Here is a 20,673-nt window from a genome sequence, read left to right as displayed (position 1 = left end):
CACCTACAGATTTATCTTCAGATCTGGCTGGAACAAAAATCGGGTTAATTCTGAGTGACAGTTTGTCAGTTTTCCAGCATTTCCAAGCAAATGGTCAACTGTCATTTGCTCTCATCCATAACCATGTTTTTACTCCAACCAGCCAAATCTGAAGATAAATCTGTAGGTGTATGGCCAGCTTTAGGCAAGAACATACGTAATCCGTGCATTTAGCAGGTAGGAATTCAATTAGGTGCAAGTGTGTTTCTGTATCCCAAACTCTAAATGCTCAATCTTTTATAAAAATGTAAGGAAAATATTTCTAGTAAAAATGGCAGAACTTGCTTTCGAACCTCTTGTACAAGCAATGACTTGCACAAATACTACTAACTAGGCATGGAAGTATTCAATAAGCTTAATTGGGCCAATAAATGCATGCCAAAGTATCCAAGAATTAATATTTATATTAGTTATCTACCCCGAATTTATTTAAATAAAAAAAATAGCCTCAAATAATCTTTACTACTTTTTTAATTTTCAGTTCAAATCTTTTGTAATTAAAGCGAAATACCTAAGCTTTTATATTATTTATGTACAAATCAGCCATTTAACATCTTGTATTAAAGGTACAGTGCTTTCCTTATGCCCAATAGCTTCTATGATTCTTCAAACGATGTCGTCACTTTCTGGTCTAGGAAGGACTCCCATTTTTCATGCCGTTTTCCTAGTTCACTTTTTCGAAAAACTTTGAAAGAGTTGTGAGAACTGCCATTTCTAATTGAAGAGTGGGAATCTCAGGTGCGGGCATGACGGCGAAGTGTTTAACACCTTTTCCTTCAAACTCGCACCAAACTGAATTCCCACCATAATCTATTCCCTTCCATGAATTATTATAATTCATAAACCTATTTACTGTTTCTAGTAAAACATCTGCTGCAGATCAAACACAAGCGGCTTTTTGAATTTGAAGTTACAGGGACTACACACATGCCCATATTAATGCATTTTTTAAGCGACTTTGCTTAGTTTGGCAAAGTCGCTTAGAAAATGCCCCTACATAGGTGTGTGTGTAGGAGCTACTGTATAGTGAAAGCAATGTGGGTCATTAGGGTCATTATTGCTTTCCTAAATGATGTAGCCTCGCTCATCGTGGCTGGCATATGGCAGCTAGTAGGGATTTCGGATTATACTGCACATGCGCAGTCTAATGCCAGGCAGCGTCTGAGGACGTATGACATGGTCAGAGGTCACGCTGCACTGCCGGCATCACTCTCTTCCGCACTGACCGCCGGAATCCCTGCTGCACCTCCTGCCTTAATCCCAGCCACACTCGCCCTTGTAAGTAAATATGCAGGGCAAGAAAGAAATTAACAGAAGTTCATTAACTGAGCCCAGAATCAGATGTTGCCCTCTTGGAGCTGCTGCTTAATGGGGGAGTGGTCAAAACCCCTATTGAACAGCAAAAAAGGAAGCAGCACTTCACACTAATACACCATAGCAAGTGAATCAATTGATAAAACTATTTTTAATAGTATATTTAAGACATTAAAATCATATAATTAAGGATCACGTGCTGAATCTGTGAGGCACAACGTATCAAATATAACCTGCACTGTACCAATTGATGAAAGTCCCAGTGTTGAGATGTGCATGGGCGAGTGCATCGCACTGACAAAACCGAATGTGTATGGGCGCCATTATACCCCTTTTACACCAGAGTCTCGACCAGGTTATTGCCACGCCACTCCGGTCGGGGCTTGGTTAAATGGGCCAAAAAAACATCCTGGGTCCTGCTACCCAGGAATCGAACACTGGAAACGCGGGACTATGTAAAAACCGGACAGGACTAGACTCCGGACCGCCGGACAGGACATCAAAATCTGCAGTCCGGAGCTTATAGGGTCCGGTACGGGGGGTGTCTTGTCCGGGGGGGTCCCTGTGATAGCTATTATCAGGGACATGGGGAAGGGGAGATTACAGCCTCCCCCTGTGGTCCGGACCATCCGGTTTTTGCTACATGCCCGGACCATACAGGGAGACTTTATTCTACCCCTCCTCCTCTACCTGGTGACAGGGGTCACAGGAAGAACCCCCAGACAGGACACCCCCGGACAGGACACCCCCCGGACCGGACGCTACAAGCTCCAAAATGCAGAGTTTGATGTCTGGTCCGGCGGTTTTGTCCTGGTCCGGTTTTTACCCATACCCTGGAAATGCTCAGGGTCGGATACAGGCAAGACCCAAGTTCAGGGGGAGTGTAACCAGGTAACTCGGGCTATCAACCAGCTTATACATACCTCCCGAATGTAGCGTCCTGCGGTCAGTCCAGAGGTTGGGCAGGGGGGCGCATATAGCCTCCGCTCCTGTACTATGCAGACAGCAGAGGAGCCTGGTAGGAGGTGAATGGATGCCTGCGTGCGGCATCCATTCACCTCACAGACAGAGGCTGGGGGCAGCTCAGTAGCTTTCCCGGGTGATGGGCTTGCCACCAGCATGTTGGCTGGCTTTGCATTGGTCCCAACTGGTGGATTTCCAGGCACTTGGAGATGATGTAATTTCCAAGCATCAGCTCAGGACCCACCTCCGCCAGCCTTACCCGCCAGGACACTGTGTAAAAGTGGTCATGTAATTCCATTACACCCACTAGCAGCCTTCTGCTAACAACACTCTCAAGCTGGGTACACACAGACAGATTTATTTGTCTGGTGGGAACAAACATCTGGTAATGTATTGAGCTTATGACAATCAAATTTAGCTCCCACAAGCTGGAAAAATGAAAATGGTTGTTCATACAAATTGTTCTAAGTAAATATGATCAAACATATTTGTCCAAATATTCGTTTTTCTCTGTTTTCCAGCGTTTGAGAGTAAATATTGTCATGTGCTTTCATCCGTTATAAGATTTTTGGACAGATAATAAATCTATAGGTCTGTACCCAGCTTTAATGAATTGGGGTCCTGGAAGATGTACCCACTACAGCAGCATATTCCCTCCATAACAGTGTGTGTGTGTGTGAGATATATATATATATATATATATATATATATATATATATATATATATATATATATATCCCTTTAAAGTGGGACACGCATGAATTACACAGGTCCCGTGGCTCTTTTAATTCAAGGCTGCATTCAGTAACCACAGAACTCATGTCGGGGTTTAAAGAGATAGTAGGGTTAAAAACATATATTTTATAACCCTACAATATTAGGATAAAGTGACTGTCATGTCTAAGCTTTCTATAAAGGGTGTCACCTCGGCCCATCTACCCTCTGCTATGTAGCCTGCTCTCCCAGCAGCCGCGCCACCGGCCCCGCAGAGTCCCCTCACCGGTCAGGCAGGTGGTTCTTCATGGCGGCGGCGGCGGGTCTCCCGATGTGGATGTGACTGGGAACAGAGAGCCGGAGAAACGAAACTGGAAACTTAGCGAGAAGAAGAAACAGCCCCATCCACGCCGCACACCATGACTGGCAGCAGAACAGCCACGTCACACCGCAGTTGGGGCGCCAAAAACCCGTCACCGGCCGATACCAGCCGCGCCATTTTTGTTTTGGGCAAGACAGTGATTGTTATGAAATGTTCAAAAAAAAAAAAAAAAGGTTTCTCTTGTTTTTCGTTAAAATTGGATATGGAGGCCATTACTGATACTGGGAATTGATGGCTATCTTAGCTTGTAAGTATAATTACCCCTAGGCCTTTTGTATAAGTCAGTTTATGCAACAATGCTCCTGTCACAGTAAGGCTCTGTGCATTCATTCAAAACTATATAGTTTTCAAATGCTTTCTGAAGGCCCAGCTTCTATTATATAAGATAATAGATAAAAGAAAAGACAATATTTAGGAGTCAATCTAATTGAAGGTGCACATACAGTACACCGCCAGTATATTGGGGCAATCCCCCAATGGTTGTGTCAGGCTTTTGGGGATATTAATCCATACCTCCAGAGGGACACAATGCTCTGCTCCTGGACTTTCCTCTTAATGTATGATTATCCTCATCTGTGTTGAACAGGTAAATCAGGGTTGCCGACCCTCCCGGAATTACCGGGAGTCTCCCGAAAATCGGGTCCCCCTCCCGGCCCCCCTCCCGAAAATCGGGTCCCCCTCCCGGCCACACGCTCCGGGCACAGGAAGCTAGCCTGGCGCCGGAGCTGTGCCGGCACCGCCAGCTCGCTCGCCCGCCTCCGCCGTTGCCCTGCCCGCTCCCCCGCGAGAGACGTGCTGCAGCTATGTAAACTTCTCAACACGTCTCCCGCACGCTGGACCGCTAGCCAATGGGCGCTTGCGGTGCAGAAGCCAATCAACTGGTGGCTGCTGGACCGCGAGCGCCTATTGGCTAGCGGTCCAGCGGGAGATATGAATATTTAGCAGCACTGCAGTGTTCTCCCGGACACAGCGGGGAGCGGGGAGCCAGGAGGAGGGGAGGGAGGGAGGGATGGACGCGACGCAGCGCAGCACAGCACAGCAGGGGGAGGGGTGAGGTAAGGTGCACCCTCCCACCCTGCTGCATCCACCCTGCATCACCCACGCACCCACCCACCCTGCTGCACAAACCCACCCACCCACCCAGCTGCACAAACCCACCCACCCTGCTGCAAGCAGCTACCCATCCACCCTGCTGCACAAACCCACCCACCCTGCTGCAAGCAGCCACCCTGCTGCACAAACCCACACAACCCACCCACCCTGCTGCACTAAATCACCCACCCACCCTGCTGCACAAACCAACCCACCCACCTGCACAAACCAACCAACCCACCCACCCTGCTGCAAGCACACACCCACCCACCCTGCTGCACCCACCCACCCACCGGCACCAACCCACCAACCCGCCCACCCTGTTGCACCCACCCACCCTGCTGCACTAACCCACCCACCCTGCTGCAAGCACACACCCACCCACCCTGCTGCACCCACCAACCATCCCACCCTGCTGCACCCACTCACCCTGCGGCACCAACCAACCCTCCCGGCCTGCTGCACCCACCCACCGACCCTACCACCCTGCTGCACCCATCCTCCCACCTTGCTGCACAGCGGCCGGGAGCGGGCCGCTGCACAGTTCTGAACCCCTGGGCAACGAGCAAATTCAGTCCCCCTTGGCATCGAGCATGAAGCCCCTTGGCATTGAGCATGAAGCCCCTTTCATTGAGCATCTAGGTAAGTGGCACTTATGTGTCAAATGTGTAATGGGCATTATAGTGTGTTATATAGTATGCAATGGGCATTGCAGAGTGTTATATAGTATGTCATGGGCATTGCGGAGTGTTATATAGTATGTCATGGGCATTGCGGAGTGTTATATAGTATGTCATGGGCATTGCGGAGTGTTATATAGTATGTCATGGGCATTGCGGAGTGTTATATAGTATGTCATGGGCATTGTGGAGTGTTATATAGTATGTCATGGGCATCATGTGTGGGCTTATGTGTAATTGGAATTACAAAGTTCACTAAAATGTGCAATGGGCATTATGGTGTGTGGTATAATGTTGGTCCGTGCCAACTTGCCAACTTTTCACTGCGCAGGAGCCTCACCTATGACATATTGGGGGGGGGGGGGAGGGGGGGGCGCAAAACATGCCCTTGCTCTGGGTGCCGTGGCACCTAACTACACCACTGACCGCCTGAATGTATTAAAATGTATTTGTTAAAGAATGAAGCTGTTAACTCACCTCTCTGGCAAATTACTCTGGGCCTGATTCACGTTGGTCCGTTTTTGTAGCCCGCCTAGGAAACATATGTGACAGCCCCAGCCCGCTCACTGCCCGCCCTGCTGTGTGTGAATGCCTCGACTACTGTGATAGTCACCGGAGGCTTTTTTCGGGTCTGAACATATGTATATTCGCCGATACGCAGACCTGAAACATTGGGCTCGCGTGGATCAGGCCCTCTGTCAGCCATGGCCGGGGCTTGTGGATACTCTGCGGCACCTATAACTGTTAATCGGCGCATGCATCCTTTGACTCCTGGTACACTGTAGATCTGGATTACGCTGGTTAATGCTCGGTTGCAAGAGTTAATAGTAACTGTTAGCAACAAGAAATCCAACACTTTATTTAAATGAAACATGAATACTGCATAGACGTATGTCCAGAGGACACAACCCACTTGCCACTTTAGTGATGCCCTCAGTTATGACCATTTGAAGCAATGCATTCCAATACGACATGTCTACAGATCAAGTGTTACATTCAGAGACAGACCCCTTCTATCAAGCTTCTTATTCATATTTTACAATACAGAATGTCTACAGGATTGCAGTTTAATTTATAACACTTATGTGCTCAAATTAAATGATGTAACTGATGTAATGCATTACACCAGGCATGTCAAAACTATGGCCCTCCAGCTGTTGTAAAACTACAAGTCCCATCATGCCTTGCCCCAGTTTTGCTATTAGGAAATGCTAAAACTATGGCAAAGCATGCTGGGATGTGTAGTTTCACAACAGCTGGAGGGTCACAGTTTGGACATGCCTGCATTACACAGTGGCCCTTATTCTGATCGCTTCGCTTGGACCCATGCACGGGCCGAAGCGAATGTACCAAATCCCGGCTAGCGAATGGATTGCCCGTGCCACCCAATCACATCATTCGGCTTGTCGGCATGCGAATGGATGTTTACATCCATTCCAATGCCTGTGGGAACCTCCCCCATCATTCGATGGCCAGTGACCATCGAATGATGTGGAAAGAGCTCGACCACTCGCACGTATGAGCAAAGAAAAGCAGGGAAATGGGCGGGCAGCTGACATCTGGTTAAGTCAACTGTCTGCCTCCCACATGCATGTCACGACCGCGTTTCCATACGCATGCCCTGAATTTTCATGGGAACGCTCATGAAACGCAGGGCATACTCTTATAACAATGACCCTGATCAGGCCAAAATGCCTTTCTCAACCCCCTGTGCGGCATTTGGGAGAAGCTCCCATGTCCTTGCTTGGAGCCAGGTGAGTGGCACCCCGCACCAACCCCGAACCCCCCCCCCCCCAACCAAGGCCCGACTCACCGGCAGCCGCATCAAGCCCCCCCCCCCCCCCTCAACTTGGCGGCGACGGCAGCTTCACCCCCCCTCCCCCGGACTCCTCTCACACCCCCCCTTCCTGGTGAGCAGGTGAGCGGCGGCCCTGTTGGAAGGCCAGGAGCGAGCACTTGGCAATCTGACTTCTCGCGAGTTTGCTCGCTCCCTGCGTACAGACATGCACAGAAATGGAAAACATGCCCTTGCTCCGGGCGCCGTGGCACCTAACTACACCACTGACCGCCTGAATGTATTAAAATGTATTTGTTAAAGAATGAAGCTGTTAACTCACCTCTCTGGCAAAATACTCTGGGCCTGATTCACGTTGGTCCGTTTTTGTAGCCCACCTAGGAAACATATGTGACAGCCCCAGCCCGCTCACTGCCCGCCCTGCTGTGTGTGAATGCCTCGACTACTGTGATAGTCACCGGAGGCTTTTTTCGGGTCTGAACATATGTATATTCGCCGATACGCAGACCTGAAACATTGGGCTCGCGTGGATCAGGCCCTCTGTCAGCCATGGCCGGGGCTTGTGGATACTCTGCGGCACCTATAACTGTTAATCGGCCACATGCATCCTTTGACTCCTGGTACACTGTAGATCTGGATTACGCTGGTTAATGCTCGGTTGCAAGAGTTAATAGTAACTGTTAGCAACAAGAAATCCAACACTTTATTTAAATGAAACATGAATACTGCATAGACGTATGTCCAGAGGACACAACCCACTTGCCACTTTAGTGATGCCCTCAGTTATGACCATTTGAAGCAATGCATTCCAATACGACATGTCTACAGATCAAGTGTTACATTCAGAGACAGACCCCTTCTATCAAGCTTCTTATTCATATTTTACAATACAGAATGTCTACAGGATTGCAGTTTAATTTATAACACTTATGTGCTCAAATTAAATGATGTAACTGATGTAATGCATTACACCAGGCATGTCAAAACTATGGCCCTCCAGCTGTTGTAAAACTACAAGTCCCATCATGCCTTGCCCCAGTTTTGCTATTAGGAAATGCTAAAACTATGGCAAAGCATGCTGGGATGTGTAGTTTCACAACAGCTGGAGGGTCACAGTTTGGACATGCCTGCATTACACAGTGGCCCTTATTCTGATCGCTTCGCTTGGACCCATGCACGGGCCGAAGCGAATGTACCAAATCCCGGCTAGCGAATGGATTGCCCGTGCCACCCAATCACATCATTCGGCTTGTCGGCATGCGAATGGATGTTTACATCCATTCCAATGCCTGTGGGAACCTCCCCCATCATTCGATGGCCAGTGACCATCGAATGATGTGGAAAGAGCTCGACCACTCGCACGTATGAGCAAAGAAAAGCAGGGAAATGGGCGGGCAGCTGACATCTGGTTAAGTCAACTGTCTGCCTCCCACATGCATGTCACGACCGCGTTTCCATACGCATGCCCTGAATTTTCATGGGAACGCTCATGAAACGCAGGGCATACTCTTATAACAATGACCCTGATCAGGCCAAAATGCCTTTCTCAACCCCCTGTGCGGCATTTGGGAGAAGCTCCCATGTCCTTGCTTGGAGCCAGGTGAGTGGCACCCCGCACCAACCCCGAACCCCCCCCCCCCCCCAACCAAGGCCCGACTCACCGGCAGCCGCATCAAGCCCCCCCCCCCCCCTCAACTTGGCGGCGACGGCAGCTTCACCCCCCCTCCCCCAGACTCCTCTCACACCCCCCCTTCCTGGTGAGCAGGTGAGCGGCGGCCCTGTTGGAAGGCCAGGAGCGAGCACTTGGCAATCTGACTTCTCTCGAGTTTGCTCGCTCCCTGCGTACAGACATGCACAGAAATGGTTCTGCACATGTGTATATGCACAACATCGGTACACTGGTCGAATTCATGCCGGAGCGAAGTGATCAGAATAAGGGCCTATGTAACTAGGAATTCCCATGAGTGATGAACTGACTGATACGACAAAAGCATGAGCAAATCATCACCTTTATTTGACACACACTGGATACAGAGCTGGCAAGACAGGCATAGCAGGCTGAAGATATGACCATAATCAGGTGTGCACTGGTTTATGCAAATAATAATGCATTTCTGATCTCATCCATGTGTGCACTTATTTATCATGTAAATGAAGTAAATGATATTGCTGGATTAAATGGAGAACATGTGCAGCCTAAAGCCAATGCATCAGCTGATTACCACAGACTGCCTGCTGGGACACAGGAGTTCATTGTGGTTGACTCGCAAAGCTGCGAATTTCGCAGCTTTGCGAGCCAACTAAACGCCGCTCGCATGCTGATTTTTCCCGCACGCGTGCGAATGGATGTTTTACATAAACATCCATTCACAGCCTTGCGTGTGGGGTTAAAATCATTCGATGGTCGCCGACTATCGAATGATTTCTTAAATGCTCGCAAATATAAGTCACTCTCTGGAGATTTGCAGAGCCCAGCTATGGGAACAGGGAGGGCAGCTGCGTCACTCCGCCATTAGCATGGGAACGCCCAGCGTTTGCATGGGAATGCCCATGAAACACTGGGTGTTCCCATGGTAGTGATCATGTGATGTCAACAGCTGTGATGTCAGCTGCCCGCCCCCCGCATGTCCGTCATGGCCGCATTAGCATGAACACCCATGAAACACTGGGCGTTTCCATAGGGTAATGGGCCAGCCCACCGACACCCGCCCCCTCCGCTCTCCACCCGCAAGGATGGGTGCATGCACTCTGCAAACAGTTTGCTTGCCGTAGGCACACGCATTCAGCATAAGGTCCTATATGGGTCACTACATCCCCCTATATGTTCTATGTATATGTTTATAATATATTTCTATGTTGGAACTTTATAATTGAGCAAAGATTGTGTATGCTGTGGGATAAATGTGATGGTGTTGGAGGGGTGATACGGCTTCATTTCATTAGATCGACAGGTCTAGGTTGACAGACAAAAGGTCGACACATAAAACAACATGCGTTAGGTCAACATGGTCAAAAAGTCAACATGAAAAAGGTTGACATGGGAAAAGGCAGACATGAGTTTTTCACATTTTTTTTACGTCTTTGTCGAGAAACCAAATCACAATGTGGACGGGGGCCTTAACAATCCACATCCCTTCTAGAATTGGTGGAACCCATATATCACTACTGGTTCTGGCAGTAGGAACACGTTACCCTGACCATAGCAAGCTTACAGATGTAGTAAGGATCATGGTTGCCGCAATGCGTACACACCGGCATATGCCATGGCATACTGAATATTTGCACCCAGTGATCACCATAGAAATTAATGGCATGCATATGTACACACGTGTCATAGGGCCTTATTCTAGTTCACTCTTTCTGACAAATTCCTTCTTAAATGGACAAAACCATGTGCACTGCAGGTGGGGCAGATGTTACTTGTGCAGAGAGAATTCGATTTGGGTGGGGTTTTACTTCAAAGTGAAATCTATATTGCAGTGTAAAAATAAAGCAGCCAGTATTTACCCTGCACAGAAACAAAATAACTCACCCAAATCTAATTCTCTATGCACATTTTACATCTACCCCCTGCAGTGCACATGGTTTTGTCCATCTAACAAGGATTTTGTTAGAAAGAGTGAACTGAAGGCCCATAGTCACGGGCTCACTTGCTGTGTCAGTACTGTGTACATGAACTCGGGCTACACGTCTCTCAAAGACTTTAGCGTACAGACCTGAATTAAAGTAGCTGAACTATTAGACCATGACTTTAGCGTACAGACCTGAATTAAAGTAGCTGAACTATTAGACCATAAGCTCTGCTTAAACGGTTAAAAGGATTCAGCATGTATCTACTACCCTCTAGTGGCAAGTATATAGTATGACAAGATTATCTGGGGAGTTTTGTTTTTTTAGACAAATATGTTTAAGTATATGTGTATATTGCCACTTTATAATCTAGCAAAGATCATGTATGCTTTAGGATAAATGTGATGGTGTTGGAGGGATGGTATGGTCTTATTTCAGATTGCTCACCTCCTATTCCAACCAACTCAAGGATCTTATAATATAATTTTCATAGACAACACTTTTTTTCTCAAAATAACTATGTATCTGTAACTTCAATTAAGAGTTATGAATACATAAATCCTTCTTTACATAAATCCTACTTTAAATTTACATTTTTTATGTGTATTATTATTATTATTGTTTATTCATATGACGCCATAAGGGTTCCGCAGCGCAAGAAAATACATGATTAAAAGAACAAAATAAAAAAAAATGTGATTTACAGAACAAATGCAAATTAGGACAAGTACGTGGTAAATAAGAGACAGTTGCTGCAGCAGACACTGACACAACTGTAACAGTGGCAGAGATATATTGTTAGAAATGCACATGAGGAGAGAGGGCCCTGCTCATTAGAGCTTACATTCTAAAGGGGATCAGTATGATATCCCGGTGGTCGGAATCCTGGCAGTTGAAATACCGGCGCCAGAATCCCGACAAGGGGGGGCCGTGGATCGCCCCCCCCTTGCGGGCTCTCTGCGTTCGCCATGCAGTGGGCCCGGTGCCTCGCTGTGCTCGGCACACTATTTTATTCTCCCTCTATGGGGGTCATGGACACCCATAGAGGGACAAAGTGATGGCATTGCGGCGGTCGGGATTGCGGTGTCGGTTTTTCGACCATCGGGTTTCCGACCGCCGGGATTCTAAAGGGAATGGGCAGACAAACTGGGGTGACACAGCAGGGATATAAGTATTTTACTCTATGTGTTGTAGATTCCAATCATCTTATTCAAAATACAAAAAAAAACTGTGGATGTATCCCGATTTTATCATCCCCAATGTCGGTAGGTATGTTTTATTAATGTAGGTGCAAAATATTCTTCTGATAAAATTGTTACATATTTGCACATCCCTGCATAGCCTACATTCCCATTGAAATGCCCTTCCTGACCTTTTTCCTACATGTGAATCCAGGATGGAATACATATAAATGTCCCATTACCAGCATTGTCTGTACCTGCTTATGCTTGGCCCTGTGGCACGTGCAGGGGCGGATTGGCCATAAACCTCATTCCTTGGATGCCGGGCACCTATGAGGCCACTCAACACTGCAAACACTCATCTAAGTCTGGGGCCAATCGTTATCCATTATGACATCTGTGAAAGGGACAGGTGTGGAGCTATTTGGGGGTGCAACAATTTCTGGCGTGTTTCTAGGCTGCACTGGGGGAGGGTTGGGATATTTGTGATATTTGGGGGTTTATGGTAAGGAGAGGTTTGTCTGCTTGATGGACATTTGGGGTTTGTGTTCATTCTCAGTGACGGTGGGGTATTATGTGACAAGCTTTTGGTTTGTCACAGCAGTATAAAGGTCTGGGGGCCACTAAACTGTCACACAGATTAAAAACCAATGGTTTCCGCAAAGGTGTAGTGATTAATCCTGTCTATTTTGGTGTTGGTCCCGCCTACATTTCATGAGGCCACTTCTACAAAATTTTCCACGCCCACTATTGGTCCCAAATCCGCCCCTTGAGCATGCGTAGAGTGGAAGCACACAATTTGCTTTCCGCAAATAGACTTTAGGAATAAATGCTTGTCGTTGACCGTGAAATTCTGGGAGTGCGTAGATGTAAGCGTATGGGGAGGTGCTATGCTTTAATATATTTTCAAAATGGTCCAAAGTTGTAATTATTAATTATTATTATTATTATTATTATTATTATTATGTTTGCTTCATAAATAACATCTCCCACAGAGCTGTTTTCAATCCACATAGAACATGTAATAATTGCTTAATTTACTAAGCATAGGCACACAATAAGTTTGCTGATCAGCACTGGCTTATTGTCAGCATTAACACATGCAGTCAGCGGCACCGACAGATTGGCCAGGCCCCGATAAAATGGAGGTGCCTCTGGGAAGGGGGCATGGCTGCGTCCCTGTAAAAAAAATAAACGAGAAAGAGAGAGAGGACAGGCTGCCGTTGTAGCTTTCTCTCTCCCCAGCTCTGCTCACCGAACTGAACAGTGTGTGCTGAGCTGGGGAGAGAGGCTGTGCTGTGTCATCTCTCTCCCCACTGCCCAGCTCCCCGCAAGAGGGGGAAGCAGGACCCGGGACACTCCAGCAGACCTGGGCCTAGGTAAAAAGTGCCTGCTCCCCCTTCCTATTGATGCCAATGCATGCAATGGGAGCTGGTCCCATAGCATGGACACTGCCCAGCAACGAAGGGTGATTTATTGTGTCATACAGGTCAGTCTTTCAGAGTTTCCTGTCAGGGAAAGTATCTGATAATCAGCAAGCAAATATGTAATAATAATGCACAGTATTTGAAGTGCTCAGCCTGTGGCTTCCTGAAGTCTATAATCACGATACGCTTCCCTGACTTCTAATATCTTGATACCACCAAATAAAGGGCCAGATGTACTAAAAATTTGAGAGAGTGCTCCTGTCATTTTTCAACCCCAGCCTGTAGCATGGCAGTAAGAAGCTGATCAGTAGGTACTTTGGGATCATAGGGGCAGATGTATAAAGCCTTAACAAGAGATAAATTCAAGTGTGATAAGGAGAGATAAATGTCCAGCCAATCAGCTCCTTACTGACTTTTTTCAAACACAGCCTGTAACATGGCAGTTAGCAGGTGATTGGCTGGATGTTTATCTCTCCTTATCACCCTTGCATTTATCTTTTGTTAAGGCTTAATACATCTGCCCCTATGTACTAAGCCTTGGAGAGAGATAAAGTGGAAGGAGATAAAGCACCAACCAATCAACTCCTGCCTTTTTCCAAACACAGCCTGTAACTTGGTAGTTAGGAGCTGATTGGCTGGTACTTTATCCCTCCCCACTTTCCAAGGCTTAGTACATTTGCCTCTGTGTCTTTTTAAGGTTTTCTGGTTTCTTGTGAAGAGATGCTCAGAAGTGGAATACAGAGGAAATAGTCCACATTGCACCAGGAACATTGCCTCAAAAGTGGAGCCGAGAATGAATTAATGAATAAAGGCCTATTTGCAAAGGCTTTTACCTTTAAGTTTCACACATATTTACATCATCTCCTCTATACTCCACTTCCGAGTTTATCGTCTACAGAAATGATAGGTGCCTGTGTCTTTTAGGTGCTTGTATACATACCAAAGTGACATGACAAACTGACATGAATGAAAAATGGTTGACACATTGTAACTTATTAGTAACCTATGGTAGGGCAGGTAGTTTCTTCCTATTGGAAGTCCACTCTCTTTTAACTGTGGTCCAAAAGGAGAAAACCCCTCCCCCAGGGCTGCCTGTCCTGTGTGTTACTGGTAAGCAGCTTTTCCAATGGGAGCCCCTGGCTGTGGACGTTCTCACTGGTTCTCCGGGGGTGGTGGATTTTACTGGGATGGCTGCCGACCTGCAACTCCTAGGTAAAATCCGCCACTGGCTTAGGATGTTACGGTTATCACCGATACATCTGTGTTCAGTGATGGTCGATGATGGAAATTATGCATGTAAAAAATGTGGAGAATCCGGATTTTTAAACATGTTTAATATCCCTTATCCCCTGACGCAACCATCAAGTGATTGAGGGAATGCCACAATACATTGTAGATGTATGGGGACCATTGGTCTAATCTTCCTCAGAATGGGCAGAGGAACTCCTCTGCTAAGGCCAGAAAATCTGTGTCAGAAGACACAGGCCCTGGCCTGGGCACACTTATGAAACCAGAGCTACATCGTCGCTCCCATCCCACCCCAAATGGCAGGCTGCAGCTTTGGGGGCAAGGTATGCTAAGGCCCATGATTCATTCTGCACGTGTGGGTGCATGTTTCATTTGTACTGGCTCACACAGGGGTAGATTTATTAAGCTTGGTGAAGTGATAAAGTGTCTGGTCTTTATCACCGGCCAATCAGCTCATACCTGTCATTTTTCAAACCAAGCCTGTAACAGTTAGGAGCTGATTGGTCAGTGATAAAGTACCAGCCACATTATCACTACACCAAGCTTAATAAATCTGCTCCACAGTTTCTTATTTCAGTCCTGGGATATTTTTAAAAACTGGTGCAACAAGAAGGCGGTGCAGCAGCTAATCAGGTCTGCCCGAATCTCCCTCCCTAAACTTGCCTCCAGTGTTTGTGTTACCAGCTGTCACATGATCTCCAGTAGCCCTGCAGTGGAGTCATGTGACCTGTGATGTCACGTAATACACTTGTACTGACTGCAACTGTCTCCATGGTGAAGTTGATGGCAGATATGGCGGCTCAGTTTGTATTAGCAGTGTGCCTGATGGGTGCGACAGTGAGTCCTGTTTCTCTCTCTCTCTTTTTATCCCATTATATTTACATCTGCCTAGTAATGCCATAAACAGGACATATTATCGACGGCAATGAGTGTTGATGAGTTCTGTAAAAACTTGTTTTCAGGACCTTAATGGAGTATATAATGAGTTTTATGGCCTAAACTAACTGCAGATTATACAGATGTCTGGGAATGTCATATAAAATTTACTTAAGACTTGTAGGGCCTGAACTATGTTTGTATTGGAAAAACAGAGCCATACACAATTAGGCTTTATTACCAATTCAAATTGAAAGGACAAAGGACACACACTCATTCAGACCTGCTCGCCATGCTGCAAATGCTCTGAATGTGAATATACATTGCATAATTGTTGCCAAACCCGGCAATCTACTTTTATGAAACACAACAACTTAAATTAGTCTTGTGTTTGAATATTGTGGTACTTGTGTATTATCACGGCGCCCCCGATATTGATTGCGTGATTTTTTCATTGCATCGCATGCCATACACCCGATGCACTGCGATGCGATTATATCCCCCAATGCGATGAAAAATTGTATAAGCACCCTAATGGGTGCTTTTAAGCACCCTAATGGGTGCTTACAATGTTAAATGCACCCCCACACCACCCCCCACTATAAACGTGAACCCGAAGCGTGGCGAGCGCAGCGAGCCCGCGAGGGGCGGCGGTACGCGTCCTTTTCATACCCCCACTATCCACGTCGGCGTGGAGTTGATTTTATAAAGTGAGGCGAGCGCAGCGAGCCACCGAGCCAGAAGCGTGGTGAGCGGACGCGGAATACATGTAAAGTAATACGCGTCCCCTCGCTGCGCTCGCCACGCTTCAGGCTCGGTGGCTCGCTGCGCTCCAAATCGACTCCACGTTGACGTGGATAGTGGGGGTAGGAAAAGGTCGGAGGACGCGTACCGCCGCCCCTCGCCACGCTTCGGGTTCACTTTTATAGTGGAGGGTGGCATGGGGGTGGCGTGGGGGTGCATTTAACATTGTAAGCACCCATTAGGGTGCTTATACAAGTTATAATCGCATCCCATCGCATTGTATGGCATCGCACAATATCGCATCGCATGCCAAATGGTCTGCAATGCGATGGGCGCCGTGATACTACACAAGTACCAATACTGTAATTGTGATGACATTAGCATGTTCTTCTTATAATGATCTGTATTGTTTTTTACAGTGGGTTAGATCTCAAGAGTTATTGCCGCAATGGTTTGAGATGGACATAGAAAGAATAGAGGGCCCACAAGAAGATCATGACTATGAACAAACCTTTTCTCCAGCAAGTTTGTAACACACTCTCATTGATCTGTTAGACATATTTGCTTTATTTAGCTTACAAGCATACACATGCCCACACACCATGTGGCTAATTCAGATGTAGCTGTAGTTGTTATCGCTGCTGCTTGCATGGAAGCAGCAGTGATCGCTCTGTATGGTAATACATCAGGAGGTGTCTGTTACAAATAGATGTCTCCTGCTGCAGTAATGATCCAACTTGGCATTGGACATAGGCATTGGATCACTGACTCACCATCCTTTGGCTTCCGGCATCCATGGGGACGCGTAAGCCATTGGTTTGAGATGCCAGGAAATCTCTGTCCAACAACGGGAATCACTGGCCATCTTCTTTTGGCCTAAACCAGTGGTCTGGGAACAGGGGTAAATGACCCCAAATGGGTAAAAATGAAAATCCTGGAGGTAATGGACGGTTGGGCTGCCGAGATACAGCCGGGCATGCATTTGAATCTATATGCATGCCTGGCTGTGTCTCGGCGGCACGACCTTCCATTACCCCCAGGAATTTCATTTAATTGCATAAAGAATCTATAGATTCTATATGAATGCCTGGCTGTGTGTGTTACAGTACTGTAGTGTACAAGGACCTGAAGCAGTGCAGTGCGTCAGGCCCTTCTGTGTTTTATGCATCCCTGCATGATGCCCTGGGCCCCACCTTCATGTCCATTCAGTAGAGTCGACTAGTTGCTGCACCATCTCAGCAGAGTACAGTTTATACTGCGGCTGCAGTGCTGAGTTCTATGCTGAGTTCTATGCCTGTTTATAGGCTCCTGTCGAGGGATAACCCATCTCTGGTCTACAGAAAAAATTTGCACAGACTATCACTATATCATTTATAAATACTGACACTAATAGTTATCAATGGCTATACCACACACAGCCTGGCAGCCATTGATGATAATTACCATGTATGGCTGTGTGGGGTACACATTTTGTACATGGTAATCGTCATCATCAATAGTACTAGCAGGTTTTTTTATCAATTTCTGGGGTACAGTGTGTTCAAATCAAGGGCGTATCTAAATATATTTTTTGCAGTAAAAGGTAAAAAAGTTCCCTGACCCCTGGCCTAAATGTTATTGACACGCCTCTGTTTTGGCAAAGGAACCCTTCGCTGATCAGTCCCACCCCTCAAACAACAGCACACTGTCAATACCCGTCTGCTGCCATCCTGCTTCCTATATCATAGAACCCATTGGCACATGCCCAGAACAGGTCCTGCACATGTTTAAAGTACTGATAATCGGTACTTTGTGGCATAATAGCAATAACACCTGGACATGAATGAGGTCCAACGTAACTGCAAGTTTCATGAAATGAATGGTATATTTTCATGACTTATGTGTTTCTCTTCCTACTCATGTAATGCAGGTAAAATCTTACTTTTGTAATTAGGTGCAGAATCCTCAAGATTGCCTTCCTATGAAATCATAGAGCCAAAACATCTACCTACTAGTGATTCAGAGGTAATTTTCTATTCCTATCTTCGACTGGTTTTCCTACAGTATATTCATCCATGGAATGTAAATAAAAATGATAACATTCTGTATAGAGCCAAGTATAATGTGGTGCTAGTCTGGTGGCTTTCGCCTTGTAAATGATTGCCCCTTTAAAAAAAAACATCTCAGACCGACTGGCATCGCACACGGCTGTCAGACGTGCACCGCATTTCATCTGGCCCCTAGAATAATGTCTTCCTGTAAATTTACTATGTGTTTCTGTATTTGTGTCCACCAGACCATTATATATACACATATATATATATATATATATATATATATATATATATATATATATATACATATATATATTATGCATATATATATAAGTATGGGAGCAAAGCTCACTTAATAATATATGATTTCTAGAGATGAGCGGGTCTGGTTCGCCGGGATCCGGCAGATCCGAATATGGTGATCCAAGTCGGCTCGGGAGTTCCCGCCTGAATTCCGGACCGAAAAAGAGGCAAAACGTCATCATCGCGCTGTCGGATTCTCGCGGGATCTGGATTCTATATAAGGCGCACTTGCGCCCCGCCATCTTTACTCCAGCATAGGAGAGGGAAGAGGGTGGTTGTGCTCTGTGCTGTGTGCTGTGCTATAATAATAATATATTATTTTGCTGCTGCTCACTTGATTAGGGTCTGCAGGGGCTGCTGTACACAAGTCCAGTGTACAGGGGCTGCAGTGGCCAGTGTACAAGGGGCTGTACAGGGGCTGTGTTCAGTGTGACAGGGCCTGTGTACAGTGTGAGAGGGCCAGATCCAGATCCAAAACCAAAACCCAAAAAAGTGTCCGCTGCACATCTCTAATAATTTCCAAACAAAACTGCTCCAAATTTTATTTGTAAAACAAATTCTGTAAAAGTCACACACACCATAAAATTAGAGAATATGGGGGGGTATTCAATCCCTTCTGCTATTCCCGACGGGGAAAATAGCGGTGGGCGCCTATTCAATGCAGTCTTAACTGACAGCATTGAAGAGGCAGATTGACAAAATGGGACGATTTTTAAAGCTGTCTGGCCCGATTTGCCGAGAACGAACATAAACTGTCGCAAACACGGCCGGATCTCAACAATCCACTGCCGTTTTATGCGGACACTCCCCCTTTTTCGATGATTGGCAGGCGAGACATTGAATCACGCCTGGCGATTTGCGGTCGTGCCAAACTAAAACGGGCCAGGGTCATGGCTGTTGGAACGTACTGACAGTCATGACCCGGGATTGAATACCCCCTATGTGTGCATTCTAAACAAATATTTATACGGTACTTGTTAAGTTTCATGGTGGCCGATATATCGCAAGCGATATCGGATGCGATTTTGTACCTGTTCATAACCCCACTATCCACTACGCATGGAGTTGATAATATATAGTGTGGCGAGCGCAGCGTGCCACAGAGCCCGAAGCGTGGCGAGGGGACGCGGATTACTTTACATGCACAGCGAGCCCTCGCCACGCTTCGGGCTCGGTGGCTCGCTGCGCTTGCCACGCTATATAAAATCAACTCCATACATAGTGGATAGTGGGGTTATAAACAGGTACAAAATCGCATCAAATCGCATCCGATCGCATCACATGCGATTTATTTGCCGCCATGAAACTAAACAATTACCATTTATACTTTACAAAAGCTTAAAAAATTTAATTGATTTGTATAAAGAAATAAAAGCTTTTTTTTTATGTCATTAAAAAGAACTGCAATATTGGAAAATGTTATGCGAATATTGCACCTAATTCAGCATGGTTCTCTAATGAAAGAATCCAAAAATCGAGCGATTATCGAATAACTGCGCAAGCGGCTGCAAATATTGACAAAAACGTCAGTCGAGTTTGAATTTCAAGAAACCAGCGTTTCTGGGCGGAAACTTGCAGTTTTCTGGGTGTGTCTGAAAAAACGCAGGTGTGCCCAGGTGTTTTTAAGGATGGTCTCTGACGTCAGTTTAGAGGAAGCCCCAGATCTGCTCAGATTTGCTCAGATGTCACGTCAAAGACTCTTTGATGTTTTGGGATTTGCAAACGGATTTGCGAATGAACGACAATTAGTGATGCATTCACAATTTTGCAAAGGGCATTTAATCTTCCTGTCCGGGTGTCGACTTTCTTCTAGTGATCCAGGCTGAATTAGGCCCAATGTTTGAAAGTAATATCTTGATATTCATGTGACTTTGCACCACTTTTGAAACCTAAAATGAATTATGTAAAAGATACAGTATATGTAACAATAATTGCTTTGAATTGACAGGAGCTGCTGATGTATTCCATCACAATTGCAAAAAAAAATCTTACCCTGAAATTAAAGAAGCAGTAAGTGACCATTTTTAGCCTCCTTTGTTTTCTACTATTTAGCACAATACTGACATACCTGTGTTACCACATATAGGGGCTAATTCAGTAGCCCCCACAGAAGTGCAAAAAATCACTATCAACATGGGGCAAGGATGTCCAGCAAGAATAGGCACTGCAATTGTAATCTAATTATGAGCGCATTGCCGAAATCGCTGTGATAGATGCGAATAATGGCGACACTGGCCTTCGCTGGTGAACCGCCGCTATGTTTCCTGTTGCAGCTGCTGTGTGTGATGTCACACAACCGCCCCAAAAACAGT

The 20,673-nt window shown here is 46.2% G+C and overlaps 2 protein-coding genes across 5 annotated transcripts in view; one reads left to right on the top strand and one right to left on the bottom strand.

Moving 5' to 3' along the window:
• DUSP11 (dual specificity phosphatase 11) overlaps nt 1–3,495 on the bottom strand; it is a 32,735-nt gene extending 29,240 nt beyond the window's left edge. The window contains exon 1 of the mRNA XM_083184497.1: nt 3,317–3,495. Coding sequence (XP_083040623.1) covers nt 3,317–3,435 — 119 coding nt within the window. The 5' untranslated portion in view covers nt 3,436–3,495. The remainder of the gene's footprint in view (nt 1–3,316) is intronic.
• The window catches only part of LOC146075349 (disintegrin and metalloproteinase domain-containing protein 9-like), a 93,615-nt gene continuing 76,190 nt past the window's right edge, over nt 3,249–20,673 (top strand). For 3 of the 4 annotated variants that reach the window (XM_083184495.1, XM_083184496.1, XM_083184493.1), the window contains exons 1-4: nt 15,191–15,242; nt 16,445–16,550; nt 17,959–18,029; nt 20,310–20,371. In XM_083184495.1, the coding sequence (XP_083040621.1) occupies nt 15,198–15,242; nt 16,445–16,550; nt 17,959–18,029; nt 20,310–20,371 (284 nt within the window). In that variant the 5' untranslated portion in view covers nt 15,191–15,197. Of the gene's footprint in view, nt 3,660–15,190; nt 15,243–16,444; nt 16,551–17,958; nt 18,030–20,309; nt 20,372–20,673 lie in introns of those variants that run through there. The other variant, XM_083184494.1, reaches the window with a different exon arrangement.

Source organism: Crinia signifera, chromosome 4 (genome assembly GCF_055691185.1).
Source record: "Crinia signifera chromosome 4, ASM5569118v1, whole genome shotgun sequence".
Taxonomy (NCBI): Eukaryota; Metazoa; Chordata; class Amphibia; order Anura; family Myobatrachidae; genus Crinia; species Crinia signifera.
Note: the sequence above shows the minus strand (reverse complement) of the source record. Positions and strands in the feature narration are given on the sequence as shown.